Source organism: Notolepis coatsorum (genome assembly GCF_963971535.1).
Source record: "Notolepis coatsorum genome assembly, contig: SCAFFOLD_286, whole genome shotgun sequence".
Classification (NCBI taxonomy): Eukaryota; Metazoa; Chordata; class Actinopteri; order Aulopiformes; family Paralepididae; genus Notolepis; species Notolepis coatsorum.
In genome coordinates, this window is record NW_028170023.1 from 252,242 (window position 1) to 275,126 (window position 22,885).

Below are 22,885 nucleotides of genomic sequence, written 5' to 3' on the forward strand. Positions count from 1 at the left end.
TTATAATAATAAGAAGAAGAAAGGGTCGGGGGGGTAACCGGCGGGCGCGCCGCTACCACCCCTGCTCGCGACACCGTAGGGGAGACTTCGAATCCGTGTTTCACTTTTAATAACGAATGCGTGCATGCCGAATCCCAAACAATATTCATGCTGCAAAGTCATCCTCTAAAGATAGACATTTAGACTAGAGGCAGGCTATATGCTATAAAGAGTAGACTACAAAAAAAATGCATTCAAACTTTTTTTTTTGTGTGTGTGTGTGTGCGGTTATTACCGCGGCGGTAGGAAATATTTTGCAAATGTGTGCGGTAAGGAAAACATCAATACCGCGGCAGCTCTAATTACACCTGGGCAAAACAGAGTCCATTCTCTTTGGATCAAATAACAAACTCAGCAAGACCGGCGGCTTCTCAGTTACAGTGGGAGACAATATTGTCACAAGGAAAGATGATATTACCTACCTGGGTTCCATCCTAGAGGCAAATCTTTCCTGTGACAAAATGGCATCCAATGTAATAAAAAAAGTCAACCAACGAACTCGATTCTTGTACCGGATCTCCTCCCTGGTAAACAAGAATACCCTGAAGACTCTGGCAGGAGCACTCATTCAAGGGTACTACGACTATGCTTGCACCTCATGGTACCAAAGCACCTCAAAGGCGCTAAAAACAAAATTACAAACATCTCAAAACAAACTGGTCAGACTACTGCTTGACCTGACTCCTAGAACCCACCTCACCCCTGCCCACTTTGACAACCTAGGATTGATTGATTGATTGATTGAAAACTTTATTAACAGATTGCAGAATGGGTACAATACAGTACAGCTCAATACACACAATTGTTAAGAGGATGCAGACCAGAGAAAGACTTTCGTCTTGTTTACATCAGGGTCCCCCATTTTCAATTCATCAGGACATATATGACATACATGACATACAGATAGTCAGTACTGCTACATCTATACATTTATGACATACCAGATTTGCAAATACAGTACTGTTTGTGATACAGAAGGAGTCAAGAAAAGGGAGTATATACATTTGACGTAGAAACTGTACATTGGAGGAGGTTGGGTGGGGGGGGTTGGGTACACTGGGATATTGACAACCATACTGGGTAATTTACATTGGAGGTGGTTGCGGGGGGGGGGGGCACACTGTATAAACAAGCAAAACTGTACATTGAGGGGGGGGGAGACTCTGTACAAACAAACAAAATTGTACATTGGACTATTGACAAAACCATACTAGGTAAATGACTGTACATTGGAGGGGGTTGGGTTAGGATATTTACAGGGGCCAGTGTTGAATTGCAGTCTCCCGTAGGTGTCTCTTGAGAGAGGTTTTGAAAGTGGGTAGTGATCCACATTCCTTTACAGCTTTGGGTAGGGCGTTCCACATTGATGTGGCATAATTGCGAAACGTGTTTAGTCCCTTATTTGAGCCGAATCTGGGTTTAACATGATTTGTGGAGCTCCCTCTGGTGTTGTGATCGTGGTATTCACTGACCTTTGGGAAGTATTTTGCCATGTACATGGGTACCTTGGTCGTGTAGTGTATCTTGTAGACCAGGCCCATTGCAAGTTGCTGTACTCTGTCATCTACTCTAAGCCATCCTAGGTTGTCAAAGTGGGCAGGGGTGAGGTGGGTTCTAGGAGTAAGGTCAAGCAGTAGTCTGACCAGTTTGTTTTGAGATGTTTGTAATTTTGTTTTTAGCGCCTTTGAGGTGCTTTGGTACCATGAGGTGCAAGCATAGTCGTAGTACCCCTGAATGAGTGCTCCTGCCAGAGTCTTCAGGGTATTCTTGTTTACCAGAGAGGAGATCCGGTACAAGAATCGAGTTCGTTGGTTGACTTTTTTTATTACATTGGATGCCATTTTGTCACAGGAGAGATTAGCCTCTAGGATGGAACCCAGGTAGGTAATTTCATCTTTCCTTGTGACAATATTGTCACCCACTGTAACTGAGAAGCCGTCGGTCTTGCTGAGTTTGTTATTTGAACCGAAGAGAATGGACTCTGTTTTGCCCATGTGTAATGATAGTTTGTTATCAGCGAGCCATATGCAGATTCTGCCTAGTTCCGAGCTGAGGGTTTTTTCAACCTGTAACTTGTTCTTGTCAGAGACCAGCAGGGCTGAGTCGTCCGCAAACAGGAACAAGTTGCAGTCACAAGCTGACGACATGTCATTTGCATAAATTAGGAACAGTAGCGGTCCTAGTATGCTTCCTTGTGGAACACCACAGCTCACTGTGAGAGGGGGGGATAGGGTACCGTTTACCTCCACCATCTGTTCCCTCCCCTCAAGGTAGGATTGCATCCAGCTCACTGATAGACTATCAAAACCAATTGCTTTTAGCTTGTCAATCAGAATGGAGTGATTGACCGTGTCAAAGGCCTTTTGTAGGTCCAGCATGACCATGCCGCAGTATTTGCCTGCGTCCACCTCTTGTTTGATGTGGTCATTCAAATAGAGAAGGCATGTGTCAGTGGAGTGGGATGTTCTGAAGCCAGATTGGAATTCGTAGATTAGATTTTTTTCCGCTAGGTACTTTTCGACCTGTTCGTAGACTATTTTTTCCATGACTTTCGAGATGGAGGTGAGAATAGAAACAGGGCGGTAGTTGCCTGGGTCTAATTTGCTGCCCTTTTTGTGCAGAGGGGTCACCCTCGCAATTTTGAAGTCCTTGGGGACGTGTCCCTGTTTTATGGAGAGGTTTATTATGTGTGTGATGATTGGGGTGATGGCGGCTGCTGAGTCTCTGAGGAATTTGGAGGGGATGTTGTCATGGCCAGTGGCCTTGTTAGGTTGGAGGGCGCTCAGTTTATTGAGTACCTCATCTGTTGTTACCATTTCCAGCTTGAAGTCGTCCTTGCGGACCCCTAGGTTTTTGTAGTAAGCTACTATGTGTTCTACCCCATAAAGCCCTGAGTGGGAGGGTAGTTTGTTTACCAGTGTTGTGGCTATGTTTGTGAAGAAAATGTTTAAGTAATTGGCTACATCCAGCTTGTCTGTGATGAGCGTGTTGTCCGTTTTTATGTTTATGTTTGAGAATCTGGTTTTAAGTTTTTTACTGCATCCTAGTTGATTATTGAGCAATTTCCAAAGTTCACGTGGTTTGTTTTTGTTTTCCTCAGTTTTGTCATTGATGAAATTCTTTTTTGCAGTTTTGATCATGGAGTTTACGTCGTTTCTTAGTCTGTTTCTTTCTAGTTTGAGTTCAGTCACGTGGGCTTGGAGTTCACTGCTCGTGCTTTTAGTAAGCTTTGACTGACTTTTACGAAACTCAGAGCATTTTTTGTCTCTGGTTTTCATAGCGGCCAGTATTTCGGAGTGCATCCACGGCTCAGCGCGATTTTTTACCCTGGTGGCTTAGAGTAGACGACAGAGTACAGCAACTTGCAATGGGCCTGGTCTACAAGATACACTACGCGACCAAGGTACCCATGTACATGTCAAAATACTTCCCAAAGGTCAGTGAATACCACGATCACAACACCAGAGGGAGCTCCACAAATCATGTTAAACCCAGATTCGGCTCAAACAAGGGACTAAACACGTCCCCCCCCCCCCCCCCCCCCCCCCCCACCCCCCCCCCCCCACCTACACAACCTCCTCCAATGTACAGTTTCTACGTCAAATGTATATACTCTCTTTTCTGGACTCTTTTCGTATCACAAACAGTACTGTATTTGTAAATCTGGTATGTCATAAAATGTATAGATGTAGCAGTACTGTCTATCTGTATGTCATGTGTGTCATATATGTTATGATGAATGGAAAATGGGGGACCCTGATGTAAACAAGACGAAAGTCTTTCTCTGGTCTGCATCCCCTTAACAATTGTATGTATTGAGCTGTACTGTACTGTACCCATTCTGCAATCTGTTAATAAAGTTTTCAATCAATCAATCAATCACCTCCCCTCCCTTTTACCTCCCCCTCCCCCACGCTGCTATGACACTTGAATTTCCCCAAGGGGATCAACAAAGGGACACTTGACTTGAACTATATAGATTATTAATATTTATTATTGTTATATTGTAGAAATGTGTGCATTGAAATGTCTGTAAAGTCTCGACGACATTGAAAATGAGGGTGACCTCTGACCTCGATTGTAATCTGGAGAATAAATAAAGGTTGATGATGATGATGATGATGATGGTGATGATGATGATGATGATGATGATGATGATGATGATGATGATGATGATGATGATGATGATGATGATGATGATGATGATGATGATGATGATGATGATGATGATGATTGGGCCTAAAACGTTACTGTGGCCTACATCCAGGGCTTCCACACTGGAAGTCAATAGGAACATTAAGGTGCTGCTTCCACACTGGAAGTCAATAGGAACATTAAGGTGCTGCTTCCACACTGGAAGTCAATAGGAACATTAAGGTGCTGCTTCCACACTGGAAGTCAATAGGAACATTAAGGTGCTGCTTCCACACTGGAAGTCAATAGGAACATTAAGGTGCTGCTTCCACACTGGAAGTCAATAGGAACATTAAGGTGCTGCTTCCACACTGGAAGTCAATAGGAACATTAAGCTGTATTTTCTTTCCCACAGAAAACGGGAAGCTCTTCATGTTCGGGAGCAATAACTGGGGCCAGTTGGGTCTGGGGTCCAAATCCAGCGTCAACAAGCCCAGCTGTGTGAAAGGTCTGTCTTGAAGTAGCCCCCCCTGTCCCCCCCTCTTTCCCCTGCCCCCACCCCCCACTCTCCCCTGACCTCCAGCATCCCCCCACTCTCTCCCCCCCACTCTGTGTTATGTCAGTGCTATGAGAAAGGTGTTGCAATGGGGGCCATGAAAAAAATCTAGATAACATTCAGCCACTATATAATATAGCCATTATATAGCACATTTCACATGACGCGTGTCAACCAAAGTGCTGTACAGAGGGTAGATACACAAGATACATATAGACAACAATCACACTCCGTTGTATGGGAGGGCACACAGGCAAACACATAGGAGAACAGGGCATGAGTCAGTGAACGGGAAAGGCTAGTAGGTAGAAGTGGGTTTTGAGCCTCGATTTGAAGGCATCTATCGAGGGGCGAGGAGCCTAATGGAGGTGGGGATGCTGTTCCACAGTTCAGGGGCTGCGACAGCAAAGCAAAGCGATAGCAAAGCACTAGATGTTAAAGGTGCTATAGATAACATTCAGCCACTAGATGTTAAAGGTGCTATAGATAACATCAGCCACTAGATGTTAAGGGTGCTATAGCTAACATCAGCCACTAGATGTTAAAGGTGCTATAAATAACATTCAGCCACTAGATGGTGCTATAGATAACATTCAGCCACTAGCTGTTAAAGGTGCTATAGATAACATTCAGCCACTAGATGGTGCTATAGATAACATTCAGCCACTAGATGTTAAATGTGCTATAGATAACATTCAGCCACTAGATGTTAAAGGTGCTATAGATAACATTCAGCCACTAGATGTTAAAGGTGCTATAGATAACATTCAGACACTAGATGTTAAAGGTGCTATAGATAACATTCAGCCACTAGATGTTAAAGGTGCTATAGGTAACATTCAGCCACTAGATGTTAAAGGTGCTATATATAACATTCAGCCACTAGATGTTAAAGGTGCTATAGGTAACATTCAGCCACTAGATATTAAAGGTGCTATAGATAACATTCAGCCACTAGATGGTGCTATAGATAACATTCAGCCACTAGATGTTAAATGTGCTATAGATAACATTCAGCCACTAGATGTTAAAGGTGCTATAGATAACATTCAGCCACTAGATGTTAAAGGTGCTATAGATAACATTCAGGCACTAGATGTTAAAGGTGCTATATATAACATTCAGGCACTAGATGTTAAAGGTGCTATAGATAACATCAGCCACTAGATGTTAAAGGTGCTATATATAACATTCAGCCACTAGATGTTAAATGTGCTATAGCTAACATCAGCCACTAGATGTTAAAGGTGCTATAAATAACATTCAGCCACTAGATGGTGCTATAGATAACATTCAGCCACTAGCTGTTAAAGGTGCTATAGATAACATTCAGCCACTAGATGGTGCTATAGATAACATTCAGCCACTAGATGTTAAATGTGCTATAGATAACATTCAGCCACTAGATGTTAAAGGTGCTATAGATAACATTCAGCCACTAGATGTTAAAGGTGCTATAGATAACATTCAGACACTAGATGTTAAAGGTGCTATAGATAACATTCAGCCACTAGATGTTAAAGGTGCTATAGGTAACATTCAGCCACTAGATGTTAAAGGTGCTATATATAACATTCAGCCACTAGATGTTAAAGGTGCTATAGGTAACATTCAGCCACTAGATATTAAAGGTGCTATAGATAACATTCAGCCACTAGATGTTAAATGTGCTATAGATAACATTCAGCCACTAGATGGTGCTATAGATAACATTCAGCCACTAGATGTTAAATGTGCTATAGATAACATTCAGCCACTAGATGTTAAAGGTGCTATAGATAACATTCAGCCACTAGATGTTAAAGGTGCTATAGATAACATTCAGACACTAGATGTTAAAGGTGCTATAGATAACATTCAGCCACTAGATGTTAAAGGTGCTATAGGTAACATTCAGCCACTAGATGTTAAAGGTGCTATATATAACATTCAGCCACTAGATGTTAAAGGTGCTATAGGTAACATTCAGCCACTAGATATTAAAGGTGCTATAGATAACATTCAGCCACTAGATGGTGCTATAGATAACATTCAGCCACTAGATGTTAAATGTGCTATAGATAACATTCAGCCACTAGATGTTAAAGGTGCTATAGATAACATTCAGCCACTAGATGTTAAAGGTGCTATAGATAACATTCAGGCACTAGATGTTAAAGGTGCTATATATAACATTCAGGCACTAGATGTTAAAGGTGCTATAGATAACATCAGCCACTAGATGTTAAGGGTGCTATAGCTAACATCAGCCACTAGATGTTAAAGGTGCTATAAATAACATTCAGCCACTAGATGGTGCTATAGATAACATTCAGCCACTAGCTGTTAAAGGTGCTATAGATAACATTCAGCCACTAGATGGTGCTATAGATAACATTCAGCCACTAGATGTTAAATGTGCTATAGATAACATTCAGCCACTAGATGTTAAAGGTGCTATAGATAACATTCAGCCACTAGATGTTAAAGGTGCTATAGATAACATTCAGACACTAGATGTTAAAGGTGCTATAGATAACATTCAGCCACTAGATGTTAAAGGTGCTATAGGTAACATTCAGCCACTAGATGTTAAAGGTGCTATATATAACATTCAGCCACTAGATGTTAAAGGTGCTATAGGTAACATTCAGCCACTAGATATTAAAGGTGCTATAGATAACATTCAGCCACTAGATGGTGCTATAGATAACATTCAGCCACTAGATGTTAAATGTGCTATAGATAACATTCAGCCACTAGATGTTAAAGGTGCTATAGATAACATTCAGCCACTAGATGTTAAAGGTGCTATAGATAACATTCAGGCACTAGATGTTAAAGGTGCTATAGATAACATTCAGCCACTAGATGGTGCTATAGATAACATTCAGCCACTAGATGTTAAATGTGCTATAAATAACATTCAGCCACTAGATGTTAAAGGTGCTATAGATAACATTCAGCCACTAGATGTTAAATGTGCTATAAATAACATTCAGCCACTAGATGTTAAAGGTGCTATAGATAACATTCAGCCACTAGATGTCGCACTAGAGCACCCGCGTGTTATTTATCCAATCAGGTGCAATATAATAATGCAGGACTCAGAGAGTCCTATAGGATTATAGAATAGGATTATATATCAATATCACAATATAAAAGAAAAGCACACTGTGAGAGATCACACTGGGGAGTAATGTGATGTCAGGTTGTTTTACCTTGGTGAGTAGCTTCTTTAGTATGTCACCCCCCCCCCCCCCACCCCCCCCATAAAGAGGAAGAGCCTAGATGTATTACTACGGTAATCCCAATCTGGAGGGTCCTGTAATCTGTCCTAATCCAGAGCAGGAGGGAACCGCTCTGGATGAGAGTTGAGGATAATAGTAATCCAGTGACTCATTGTATCCAAAGCAAAGTCTGTGTCTCAGAAGGGAGTATAACGCGTGTGCTAAAGGAACGGGTGATATGGAAGAAATTAAAGGTGCTATAGATCAGCGGTTCTCAACAGGGGTTCCGCGGCACACAGGGGTTCCGCGGAGAGCTGTCAGGGGTTCCGCGAGATGCCTGGCAATGTTCTTTAAAAATATAGAATGACAACAGTCTTATTTTGAAAATCCTATAGCGGGTCTCATTTATGCCCACGCGCAGCTCCAGCTATAATAACTAGGCTCCGAAAGCTAGCAACATTAAGGTCATTATGATACTCTTATTTTGAAAATCCGTGGTGTCGTGACTCATATCCGCTCCAGCACACAGCCAATAGGATGCATCTCAGGCAGGCTGAGCAGTGAGCAGAGTAGCGTCTCTCAGCTCAGCAGTACTAGTAGCGTCTGGATCTGGAACGCGGACATTGAAACACAGCAAGGGTAGTGTTTTTGCGACCCAAAACAAATCCCTGCTGTTTTATTCCGCAACGGGTCAAATGCATATAACATGCTTTGCAATCCTTGCCATTCCTTTATGACCACGTCGTGTTTAAGACCGGAATTAATGTCCCGTTACCATAAGCTAACAACAAGCTAAAGCCCTGTTCAGAGCGACAGAGAACAGCAGAGTGGGGACTGGGAAGGAGGACTGGGGAGGAGGGGGGGGGGGGGGGGGCATTCTCCCTTCTGTGTGTGCGTTTGAAAAGATGATGAAGTCAGACTACTATATTATATTGATAGTAAATGTACTGAGGGTGGACAAACAGATTATGTTGATATTTACACATAAAAAATACAATACATAAATGTATCCATGATCATCATGCAACATAAAACAATTGCAGGAACGGTTTGGGGGAGGAAGGTGTTTTAGGTTGCGTGTTCCAAAAAATTTACTTAAAGTTTAAAGCTCAATATATCAAAACGTGGCACTTTATAGTGAACAGGCACTTTATAGTGAATCCAAATTCTTTTTGGATTACAGAAAATTATCCCTAAAGTGCTATCTGTTGCAGCTGCACTGTTTTCCATGAAAATACCATATTTGGATAAGTTTGACCATTTCTAAAAATCTGAAAATCATTATTTAATAAAACACAGAAAAGTATCACCAAGTTACTCTGGATAAAAAAATACTTTACAGACAACATTGAGACAAAACTTCCTGACACATCTCCATCCAAACTCTTGGAAGAACTCATTGAAATCTCATCTGATACCACCTGGAGAGCTAGTTTCAGAGTGTGGTGCTGAGTACCAAGTATCTCATGATGCTGCAGTTAAGGTGTTGATACCATTCAGCACCACATATCTGTGTGAAGCTGGCTTTTCATCCATGACAGCTCTGAAAACAAAATATAGGGCCAAGTTGAGCCTTGATGATGACATGCGTGTTGCCTTGTCAAAGATCTCCCCACGTATTGACCGTATCATTAGCCAGCAGCAGCGGACCTCGCATTGAGCTAGAAATGTCCACTGAGTGAACAAGTGCTTATTTTCTGTATTTATTTATATTTTTTGAGAAATGGTAACTTGGTGATCCTTTTCTGTATTTAAAAAAAATACATGATTTTCTGTTTTTGAGAAATTGTCAAACTTATCCAAATATGCTATTTTTATGGAGAACAGTGCAGCTGCAACAGATATCACTTTAGTGATCCTTTTCTGTATTTAAAAAAAAAACTTTTGTCATCAGATTCAGACAACTTTATTGATCCCGCGTGGGGCAATTCATATTTGCAGATTCACCAACAAGCAACAAAGACAAACAAACAACAAAACATCTCAACGACAGCACGGCAAATAAAGAGTCATTGTATCATCATTGTAGCAAAAAAGACAGGACCGGGAAAGTCTTTATCGTATGTAGGGGTGCCCTGGAATATTTTATTGAACACAGGGGTGCCTTGGCAGCAGAAAGGTTGAGAACCCCTGCTATAGATAACATCTTTATGTAGAGTAAAAAATAACTGAACCTGAGCTTTTTGAAAGGTGCAGAATAAAAGTATTGCTTTTCCCCCCAAATAATTATTGATTAATGAATTTATAATTTAAATGTGCTATAGATAAATGTAAAGTTATCTTCTTTTATTATAATTTCTTTAATAATACATCCACAGAGGTTTTAGAAATGTGCAGAATAAAAGTATTATTTATTTGGCCCGGCCCAATTTAGATGGCAGCATCCCCATTGTCTGTGCTGAATGTTTGTTAGTGTTTGATATTTTTTGTTGGTTTTTAGTACTTTTAAACATCCATTTTTAGTAAGTAGTAGTTTTCATTTGATCCTATAATTTCTTCATTCACCGATTTGTGGATTTTTTTTTAGTGTCCTGAAAGGCGCATTATAAATCAAATGCATTATTATTATTATTATTATCATCCAGGAAGGAAAATACACTTTGGATAGTAGGGACTGCATCTCTGCCTGTCCTGGCCATGAAACACTTTGCAACTGTGATCTTCTCTGGCAGTAGTTGGATATTGTAATGGGTGGCGAGGGGTTGCAGCAATTCCACTGAGAGAAACTGGTCTGAGGCTGGATAACATGCCTGTATGCCTCTCATAAGTTGTTCTCCAACTCATGAGAACCTGCTCTCAAGCTCTTGCAGCATGCTGTCGAGGACTGGATAGAACAGTCTCTGTCTCAGCTGATCTCCTGAGCTGAGGTCTGAGCTTGTGCCACAAGATGACTCAACTACATACTTGTCCTTTTTGTATCACAAACAGTACTGTATTTGTAAATCTGGTATGTCATAAATGTATAGATGTAGCAGTACTGTCTATCTGTATGTCGTGTGTGTCATATATGTTATGATGAATTGAAAATGGGGGACCCTGATGTAAACAAAACGAAAGTCTTTCTCTGGTCTGCATCCCCTTAACAATTGTGTGTATTGAGCTGTACTGTATTGTACCCATTCTGCAATCTGTTAATAAAGTTTTCAATCAATCAATTCAATCAATCAATCACTGTGCTTTTAAATAGTACAGAGCTAGAGCTATGTGGCCTGTAGGTACTGTATATTTATTTCATAAATAGTGTTATTTATTTCATTAACACTTTGTGCGCCATTCACGTTGTACAACGTATTTCAAGTTCATGCGAATTTTGCCAATCCACGGCGTACGACGTTATTTTGATCATATTTCATATTTTCGCCATGGTATTCATATTTCACTCACGGAGCCTTGTCTGATGCTGTGGGACTCGGCACAACTCTGCAACGCTTCAATACTGCCACCTGGTGTATGATCGGCGAGTTGCCAAACCGGAAATGCCGGTTGGATATCGGTGCGTCTCCTAAATCCGTCCGGCCACTCGCATATCATCGCAGGACTCTAGCCACACACCGTGGATATGGATCGCTGCCATAACTCAATAATCGACATGATTTGGGCGTGTATTAGTATTATACAAACCGGAAATGGATTGCCTCGATCCCCATCGAATAACTGGGATCTGTTTGCTCCAGTATCATCGCCCAACGGTAAGAGGAGGCTGCCGTGACTTTCAGCGTTTTTGTTTATTATTATCAATGCAAACTGCTCCGATCTATATATCACCCATACTACATAAATCATTTAACGACAATCACGGAATTATAAACGACCCCCCCCCCCCCCCCCTCTGTTCACCCGTGCATGATCAGTCATAACGTTTAGGACCATGTACAGTTGAAATTTTTAATATAGCGTCGATCGGCAACAAACGGCATTTGATAATGTATATATGCATTTATGCCTATATCTCACGTTCTAGGAATTACTGCAGAAAACGATAAAAACATGTTTATATTCTAGACGGTATTTTTGTATGAATGTGTGAATGAAAAAGTAAAACGTTCCTACATCCTGAACGATAGATAATCGATGTTGAATGGGCCATAGTAATGTCAATTTAGCAATACAATTTAAAAAGTTATAGCCCTGCAAAGAAGGTGAACATCTCCATAGACTTACAGTGCTGGCAGAGAATGGTATAAGATGCTGAAAATCCGTGGCAGTTAATGTGTAGTGTTATTATTTATTTCCTGACTTTTTTTTTATGTGAAGATCCCGGAAAGGGTTATTAATATTTGGTTATGTGTGGCTTTCTGGAAAACAATAAATGTTTACGTTTAGGCACCCCTGCGATCGTCACACCTTTTCTGTTACAAACTGACCCCGGCCCCCACCAGAGAAGGGAACAGTTATGTGGCCCTCACAGGACAAAGTTTGGGGACCCCTGATCTAGTGGCTGAATGTTATCTATATAGCACCTTTAACATCTAGTGGCTGAATGTTATCTATAGCACCTTTAACATCTAGTGGCTGAATGTTATCTATAGCACCTTTAACATCTAGTGGCTGAATGTTATCTATAGCACCTTTAACATCTAGTGGCTGAATGTTATATATAGCACCTTTAACATCTAGTGGCTGAATGTTATCTATATAGCACCTTTAACATCTAGTGGCTGAATGTTATATATAGCACATTTAATATCTGGTGGCTGAATGTTATCTATAGCACCTTTAATATCTAGTGGCTGAATGTTATCTATATAGCACCTTTAACATCTAGTGGCTGAATGTTATCTATATAGCACATTTAATATCTAGAGGCTGAATGTTATATATAGCACCTTTAATATCTGGTGGCTGAATGTTATCTATAGCACCTTTAACATCTAGTGGCTGAATGGTATCTATAGCACCTTTAACATCTAGTGGCTGAATGTTATCTATATAGCACATTTAATATCTAGTGGCTGAATGTTATATATAGCACCTTTAACATCTAGTGGCTGAATGTTATCTATAGCACCTTTAACATCTAGTGGCTGAATGTTATCTATAGCACCTTTAACATCTAGTGGCTGAATGTTATATATAGCACCTTTAATATCTAGTGGCTGAATGTTATCTATATAGCACCTTTAACATCTAGTGGCTGAATGTTATCTATAGCACCTTTAACATCTAGTGGCTGAATGTTATCTATAGCACCTTTAACATCTAGTGGCTGAATGTTATCTATAGCACCTTTAACATCTAGTGGCTGAATGTTATATATAGCACCTTTAACATCTAGTGGCTGAATGTTATCTATAGCACCTTTAACATCTAGTGGCTGAATGTTATCTATAGCACCTTTAACATCTAGTGGCTGAATGTTACCTATAGCACTTTTAACATCTAGTGGCTGAATGTTATCTATATAGCACCTTTAATATCTAGTGGCTGAATGTTATCTATATAGCACCTTTAACATCTAGTGGCTGAATGTTATCTATAGCACCTTTAATATCTAGTGGCTGAATGTTATATATATAGCACCTTTAACATCTAGTGGCTGAATGTTATCTATAGCACCTTTAACATCTAGTGGCTGAATGTTATCTATAGCACCTTTAATATCTAGTGGCTGAATGTTATCTATAGCACCTTTAACATCTAGTGGCTGAATGTTATATATAGCACCTTTAACATCTAGTGGCTGAATGTTATCTATATAGCACCTTTAACATCTAGTGGCTGAATGTTATATATAGCACATTTAATATCTGGTGGCTGAATGTTATCTATAGCACCTTTAATATCTAGTGGCTGAATGTTATCTATATAGCACCTTTAACATCTAGTGGCTGAATGTTATCTATATAGCACATTTAATATCTAGTGGCTGAATGTTATATATAGCACCTTTAACATCTAGTGGCTGAATGTTATCTATAGCACCTTTAACATCTAGTGGCTGAATGTTATCTATAGCACCTTTAACATCTAGTGGCTGAATGTTATATATAGCACCTTTAATATCTAGTGGCTGAATGTTATCTATAGCACCTTTAACATCTAGTGGCTGAATGTTATCTATAGCACCTTTAACATCTAGTGGCTGAATGTTATCTATAGCACCTTTAACATCTAGTGGCTGAATGTTATCTATATAGCACCTTTAATATCTAGTGGCTGAATGTTATCTATAGCACCTTTAACATCTAGTGGCTGAATGTTATATATAGCACCTTTAACATCTAGTGGCTGAATGTTATCTATATAGCACCTTTAACATCTAGTGGCTGAATGTTATTTATAGCACCTTTAACATCTAGTGCCTGAATGTTATCTATAGCACCTTTAACATCTAGTGGCTGAATGTTATCTATAGCACCTTTAACATCTAGTGGCTGAATGTTATCTATAGCACCTTTAATATCTAGTGGCTGAATGTTATCTATAGCACCTTTAACATCTAGTGGCTGAATGTTATATATAGCACCTTTAACATCTAGTGGCTGAATGTTATCTATATAGCACCTTTAACATCTAGTGGCTGAATGTTATATATAGCACATTTAATATCTGGTGGCTGAATGTTATCTATAGCACCTTTAATATCTAGTGGCTGAATGTTATCTATATAGCACCTTTAACATCTAGTGGCTGAATGTTATCTATATAGCACATTTAATATCTAGTGGCTGAATGTTATATATAGCACCTTTAACATCTAGTGGCTGAATGTTATCTATAGCACCTTTAACATCTAGTGGCTGAATGTTATCTATAGCACCTTTAACATCTAGTGGCTGAATGTTATCTATAGCACCTTTAACATCTAGTGGCTGAATGTTATCTATATAGCACCTTTAATATCTAGTGGCTGAATGTTATCTATAGCACCTTTAACATCTAGTGGCTGAATGTTATATATAGCACCTTTAACATCTAGTGGCTGAATGTTATTTATAGCACCTTTAACATCTAGTGCCTGAATGTTATCTATAGCACCTTTAACATCTAGTGGCTGAATGTTATTTATAGCACCTTTAACATCTAGTGCCTGAATGTTATCTATAGCACCTTTAACATCTAGTGGCTGAATGTTATCTATAGCACCTTTAACATCTAGTGGCTGAATGTTATCTATAGCACCTTTAACATCTAGTGTCTGAATGTTATCTATAGCACCTTTAACATCTAGTGGCTGAATGTTATCTATAGCACCTTTAATATCTAGTGGCTGAATGTTATCTATATAGCACCTTTAACATCTAGTGGCTGAATGTTATCTATAGCACCTTTAATATCTAGTGGCTGAATGTTATATATATAGCACCTTTAACATCTAGTGGCTGAATGTTATCTATATAGCACCTTTAACATCTAGTGGCTGAATGTTATCTATATAGCACCTTTAATATCTAGTGGCTGAATGTTATCTACAGCACCTTTAACATCTAGTGGCTGAATGTTATCTATAGCACCTTTAACATCTAGTAGCTGAATGTTATCTATAGCACCTTTAACATCTAGTGGCTGAATGTTATCTATATAGCACCTTTAACATCTAGTGGCTGAATGTTATCTATAGCACCTTTAACATCTAGTGGCTGAATGTTACCTATAGCACCTTTAACATCTAGTGGCTGAATGTTATCTATATAGCACCTTTAATATCTAGTGGCTGAATGTTATCTATATAGCACCTTTAACATCTAGTGGCTGAATGTTATCTATAGCACCTTTAATATCTAGTGGCTGAATGTTATATATATATAGCACCTTTAACATCTAGTGGCTGAATGTTATCTATAGCACCTTTAACATCTAGTGGCTGAATGTTATCTATAGCACCTTTAATATCTAGTGGCTGAATGTTATCTATAGCACCTTTAACATCTAGTGGCTGAATGTTATATATAGCACCTTTAACATCTAGTGGCTGAATGTTATCTATATAGCACCTTTAACATCTAGTGGCTGAATGTTATATATAGCACATTTAATATCTGGTGGCTGAATGTTATCTATAGCACCTTTAATATCTAGTGGCTGAATGTTATCTATATAGCACCTTTAACATCTAGTGGCTGAATGTTATCTATATAGCACATTTAATATCTAGTGGCTGAATGTTATATATAGCACCTTTAACATCTAGTGGCAGAATGTTATCTATAGCACCTTTAACATCTAGTGGCTGAATGTTATCTATAGCACCTTTAACATCTAGTGGCTGAATGTTATATATAGCACCTTTAATATCTAGTGGCTGAATGTTATCTATAGCACCTTTAACATCTAGTGGCTGAATGTTATCTATAGCACCTTTAACATCTAGTGGCTGAATGTTATCTATAGCACCTTTAACATCTAGTGGCTGAATGTTATCTATATAGCACCTTTAATATCTAGTGGCTGAATGTTATCTATAGCACCTTTAACATCTAGTGGCTGAATGTTATATATAGCACCTTTAACATCTAGTGGCTGAATGTTATCTATATAGCACCTTTAACATCTAGTGGCTGAATGTTATTTATAGCACCTTTAACATCTAGTGCCTGAATGTTATCTATAGCACCTTTAACATCTAGTGGCTGAATGTTATCTATAGCACCTTTAACATCTAGTGGCTGAATGTTATCTATAGCACCTTTAACATCTAGTGGCTGAATGTTATCTATAGCACCATCTAGTGGCTGAATGTTATCTATAGCACCTTTAACATCTAGTGGCTGAATGTTATCTACAGCACCTTTAACATCTAGTGGCTGAATGTTATCTACAGCACCTTTAACATCTAGTGGCTGAATGTTATCTACAGCACCTTTAACATCTAGTGGCTGAATGTTATCTATAGCACCTTTAACATCTAGTGGCTGAATGTTATCCACAGCACCTTTAATATCTAGTGGCTGAATGTTATCTATATAGCACCTTTAACATCTAGTGGCTGAATGTTATATATAGCACCTTTAACATCTAGTGGCTGAATGTTATCTATAGCACCTTTAACATCTAGTGGCTGAATGTTATCTATAGCACCTTTAACATCTAGTGCAGGGCTATTCAACTGGCGGCCCGCGGGCCAGATCCGGCCCGCGGGATGATTCTGACCGGCCCGCCAAAGATTACATGATAATAAAAAAAAAAAAATAATAATAAAATAAATATATCTTTTTTAAATATTTTTTATTATTTTTTTTTTTTTTACTTTTTTTTTTTCATGTCAACGTTAACACGCACAATTGAGCCAAAAGTCACTCAATTAATGACAGATTTCATTGATAAATTGAGGGAAAACTTTGCAAGTTGATTTGATGAATTTGACATGTCCAGATAATTGATGCATTTTGTGAGCAACCCATTTGCCAATGTAGCTGCTATTTCCACAAAAGGACAAGAGTTCCTTGCATCACTTCACATTGATGAAGGTCTCCTGCAACTTGAAATAATTGACATGCAAGCATCATCTGCTCTGAAGCAGGCACTTGAGAATGAATCCACCACAACATTTTGGATAAAGTGTATTCATGTCAAGACATTCCCCAAAATAAAAACGCTGGCAATATCTGTGCTAACAATGTTTGGCTCAACATACACCTGTGAATCCAGTTTCTCTCACATGAATGCCATTAAAACAAGCAACCATGCCTCCTTGACAAATGAGCATTTGCATCACTGTTTGCGGGTAGCCCTCACTTCCTATGAACCCTCTTTCTCTGCCATTGCCCAGTCAAAGAAGTGCAATCGCTCTCATTAGATGTGTGTATGTAGGCTAGGCCTGTCTGCCCGCCACCCCCCTGATGTTTGAGAGTTAAGAGTCGACAATAAGTGCTAATAAGATGCTGTGATTTGCTGTTGTTGCAAAGACATGAAGCACTTTTTCATAAGCTCAGCTGCACTATAAATGTGTTTTTTTGTTCAAGTGTTGATGTTAGAATGTTCATATGCACATCATGCATATAGTGGCCGACTGTCATTCCTGTGTGCTGATAGTCGTCCACGATGCACCCGCTATTGCCTTTTTTACACTGTACCAAAGTTGTTGATGTTAATGAGTTGAATGTCCACAGTTGCTTCTCTTACGGTGTACAGGGTTTATTGTTGTCCAAATGAAAGTGATAATGAATTAAAGGTTTGACAGAACAGTTGTCAGTTGCTCCGTGCCAACAGTATAACAGTGTTTGAAAGTAAGTCCTCAGCAGGTGCATGGCTCAAGGCTAATCACCTAGTGGGTTATATTGGGTGGTGAGCCCCCTAGTGTCCAAACATTGTCCAAACAGTGCATGGTTCCAATATATACATAATGTAATATATATACACAATAATAATATAATATATATATATATATAACACAATATATATATATAATAATAATATAATAGTATATAATCCACCAAGTCGGTTTCTGCCCCTACACACCGGCCCCTTAAATGTGTACCAAACACAATTTCAAAATCATATGAGAGGCAAAGAAGCCGACACAACCTACAGCCAATGCTAACGTCCTCAAGAATAAACAATATGAAGTCACAATGCTAAGCATAAAGAAACTTGACAGGGTCCTGTGGTTTTCACCTGTCGTCCCTGAGCATGGGAAGAACAAATCAGTTAGTGAGTCAAGTACTGTAACAGTTTTTTTTTTTTTTTTTTTTTAACAAACAGAGCCATAGCTCCGACAGGCATACAGCCAATGTCTATTCAAAGTCCATGCCTTATTCTGAGGCAGGGACCAGTAAGCATAGCTTACTGATCGGTCGTTCCAACGTGTTAGTTCTGGTTTGTAGGAGCACGCTGCGCACCAATCCTCTGGATCCAGGGCGTGTCTCCAGGACTCTTGCCATGACCCAGGACCCACGGGGTGCATTGGAGTCTATGATCAGAACGATGTCCCCTTTTGTGAAGTTCCTCCTGGTTCTATTCCATCGCTGCCTTTCTTGGAGAAGTGGAAGGTATTCCTTCACCCATCTGGTCCAGAACAGATCCGAGATGTACTGAACTTGCCTCCAACGGCGCCTAGCGTACAGGTCATCTGGGTTGAACACACCAGGTGGCAGAACAGGCTGGACCTTAAGCTGAAGAAGATGGTTAGGAGTAAGAGCTTCCAAATCATTCAGGTCATTTGAGACATTTGTCAGCGGGCGACTGTTCAAAATGGCTTCCACCTCACACATGATAGTGGAGAGCGCTTCATCATCAAGAGCTTGTTGCTTAGTGACTGATAATAGGGTTTTCTTGACCAGACGGATTAATCTCTCCCATATCCCACCATGATGGGCTCCATACGGGGGATTAAAAGTCCATTTCACATTCCTTTGCTGTAGGGCTTGTGTTATTTGAACATGATTCCACTCCTTCAAGGCTTTCTTTAGCTCCTTTTCTGTTGAGACAAGGTTGGTCCCATTGTCAGACCTTATTCCAATCACTTGGCCCCTTCTACTGATGAAACGTCGGAATGCGTTAATACAAGAATCCGTATCCAACGAATGAGCCACTTCTAAATGTATCGCTCGGCTGGCGAGGCACGTAAAAATTACTCCATATCTTTTCTGCGTAGTCCTTCCTCTTTTTACTTCAATCGGCCCAAAGTAGTCGACCCCCACATGCGAGAATGGTGGCAAATCTGGTATCAACCTGTCTTTGGGTAAATCTGCCATCTTTTGCTCTCCACCTGTAGCGAGTAAACGTCGGCATACAGTACAATCAGATATGACCCTTCTTGCCAGAGCGTTGGCTGAGGGAATCCAGTACTTTTGCCTCAATCTTGACAACATGTGGTTTCTGCCGCTGTGACCAACCTTGTTATGGATACTTCGGAGAATGATATGGGAGACATGGTGATTCTTGGGAAGAATTACTGGGTGTTTCGTTTCTTCTGGCATTGCCATTTTGTTCAATCGTCCCCCAATTCTCAAGATACCATTTTCAAGGACTGGATCTAGTCTGTACAGTGAACTGTTCTTCTTGACAGAACCATTGGCTTGCAGTGCTGTCAGTTCCTCCAAAAAGCTTTGCTTCTGACAGAAGAGTATTATAGCTACTTCCGCCTCTTCCAGATCCTCAATGGTGAGTGTGATAACAGTCATCGTCTCTTTGAACCTTGTCATCTCAGCCTCAACCATCTGTTTTTGCTTGTCCACATCCTTCAGTTGTGCTTGCACAATGGTAAGCACTTCCTTTCGCTTTTTGCTCAATTGTAACAAGATGCTTTTCAAGTGCAGAAACCACGACGTTGCTCTCTTTAGTTTACCCCAATCTGAAAAATGAAGTATCATTTTGCTTGTTGCCTCTTGTCCGTGTTCATTGATTGCGTTCACGGTGACCTTTTCCTTCCTTACTTCAGGGTCATCGGGATTGTCGACGGCAATTCGGTCAGGCTGTTTCGGCCATTCCTTTTCAGGTTGGTTCAAGAAAACTGGACCATTGCACCAAATGTCGCACTTTAAGAACGCCTCAGCATGGAGACCGCGAGAAGCGTGGTCTGCCGGGTTCAATTTGGTGCTTATGTACCTCCACTGCGATACATCTGTTGCTTCTCGGATGGCGCTCACCCGATTGGCCACAAAGGTGTGAAACCTTTGGTTTTCATTTTTTATATATTTTAGTACCGTCGTACTGTCTGTCCAGAACATGGAACTTTCAAGAGGGATTTTGAGCTCAGTCGTCAACATTCGGTCAATGCGTACAGCAAGGGCTGCTGCAGTAAGCTCCATCCTAGGGATCGTTATTTGCTTGAGAGGTGCCACCCTCGCCTTTCCCATTATGAAGGCTGTGTGCGCATCATAATTTTTGTTTGACATCTTCAGGTAGGCGACGACACCATACCCCATCTCACTTGCATCACAAAAGAGGTGTAACTGTGCAAATTGGATCGACCCGAATTGTTTGGGTTTGACACACCGTGGGATACTGAAGTCTTCCATCTGCTTCAAACCCATCAACCATTTCTGCCATGGCTTTCTGATGGCCTCTGGAATTTCCTGATCCCATCCGCTATCATGCTTGCACAGTTGTTGTAACATGTGTTTAGCTTTAAAAACAAAGGGGGCAAGAAACCCAAGCGGATCATAGACTGAGGCTACAATGGAAAGAATACCTCGTCTAGTCTCCGGTTTGGGTTTCAGGCTGACTTGGAACTTGATGGTGTCTTCTTCCACGCACCACTGTATTCCAAGCGCTCTTTCGATGGGAAGAGTTTGTTTCTCCAAATCCAGGGTCTTCACTTCCTTGGCTCTTTCCTGTTCAGGAATTGAAGCCAACACAGTTCTGCTGTTACTTATCCACTTGGTTAAGTTGAACCCTCCTTTTGCACATACGTTTTTTAGCTCTGCACAAAGTCTCACGGCCTCTTCCTCTGTGGAAACAGACTTTAAACAATCATCCACGTAGAAGTTGTGTCGAACAGTGTCAACTGCTTCGGCTGAGAATGCTTCCGTGTTGTCCTCTGCAGATTTCAGTAGGGCGTAACTGGCACAGCTGGATGAGGATGTAGCACCGAACAGGTGCACCGTCATCCTGAATTCAGCTAAGGGTTTAGATATGTCCCCACCAGGCCACCATAGGAAGCGAAGGTAGTCGCGGTCTGAGGGTGCAACCTTGACTTGATGGAACATTCCTTCCACATCAGCCATGAAAGCAACTGGTTCTTGCCTGAACCGCATCAAAACGCCAAGCAACGTGTTAGTAAGGTTGGGACCTTGGATCAGATTGTCATTCAGGGAAGTTCCTTGTAGTGAGGCAGAGCAATCAAAAACAACACGAAGTGAGTCCTTCCTTGGGTGGCGAACCCCATGGTGTGGTATGTACCATACCTTTCCACTGTCAGCCTTGAGCTCTTCTTGTGGCACAAGCTCAGCATGACCTTTCTGTATTACGCCTTCCATAAATGTTCTGTACTCCTCGTGGAAAGGTGGATTCCGGTGGAACTTTCTCTTTAGTGACATCGTTCTTTGTTCTGCTAGATGGCGATTGTTTGGCATTCTGGTTTCCCTTTGCTTGAATGGAAGTGCAAGCTGGTAATGTCCATCTCTTTTCACAGCAGAGTTCGACATAATTTCTACAAATCTTTTGTCTTCAACAGACATTTCCTTCTTTTCCTCATATTTCCTTTCTGGGAAATCATGGTTGTATTGTTCCATGAGAAGGTCGTTTAAGTCCGTTACTGAAATCCGATTAGAGGTGACAGATGAGTGCAGTCCAACCCCATCATCAGTGTTTAGTGTACCATTCACTATCCATCCTAGGACTGTTTTAACAGCATAAGGTCCTTCCCTCTGGCTGTTAATGACTTTCCACGGTTCCATTAGTTGTGGCGCATTGGTTCCTATAAGCAGTCCAACAGGCACATCAACTTCTTTCAGGTGAATCTCCTTCAAGTAGTCCCACCTTTCTAGTGCAGCTTGTGTAGGTATATGATCCTTGGTTACAGGGATTTCGTCTTGGATGTACAGTTTTGGTAGCTCATAGAAATCCGAACATTCTATGTTGCTTACTTCAAGTCGACCAGCAGGGACAAATGAAGTGTCAACAGCTTGCTCTTGGCCCATAGTTCTCAACAGGATTCGTGTTTTCTTTACCTTTGTATTCAACTGCCGTCTCAATGCTTCAGTACAAAAACATGCTGTACTCCCCGAATCCATGAAAGCATACGTTTGGATGACTTTAGTTGAGTTGGACATTTTTACCTGTACTGGTATGATTGCAAGTGTTTGGCCATCACCGGCCCCGGTAATGCCATCACCGGCCCCGGTAATGCCATGGGCTTTCAGAGAAACCATGCCATTGTTGATTGACATACTTGTTTCACCCGTCTTTTGTCCTTCACCCTTATACATGTGCAGAATTGTTGGATGTTTTTGGGAACACACATTACATTTCAATCTGCTGGGACAATCTTTGCTTCTATGTCCCTTATTCAAACAGCTGAAGCATATTCCTTTAGACATCAAGCATTCAATTTTCTCCTTGTGAG

General features: G+C 40.5%; 1 protein-coding gene across 1 annotated transcript in view; it reads left to right on the forward strand.

The window, feature by feature from the left end:
• The window catches only part of LOC311248625 (X-linked retinitis pigmentosa GTPase regulator-like), a gene marked incomplete at both ends in the record, with an annotated part of 56,327 nt that overhangs the window by 7,772 nt on the left and 25,670 nt on the right, over window positions 1–22,885 (forward strand). Inside the window, one exon of the mRNA XM_084339481.1 lies at window positions 4,589–4,681. Coding sequence (XP_084195607.1) covers window positions 4,589–4,681 — 93 coding nt within the window. The remainder of the gene's footprint in view (window positions 1–4,588; window positions 4,682–22,885) is intronic.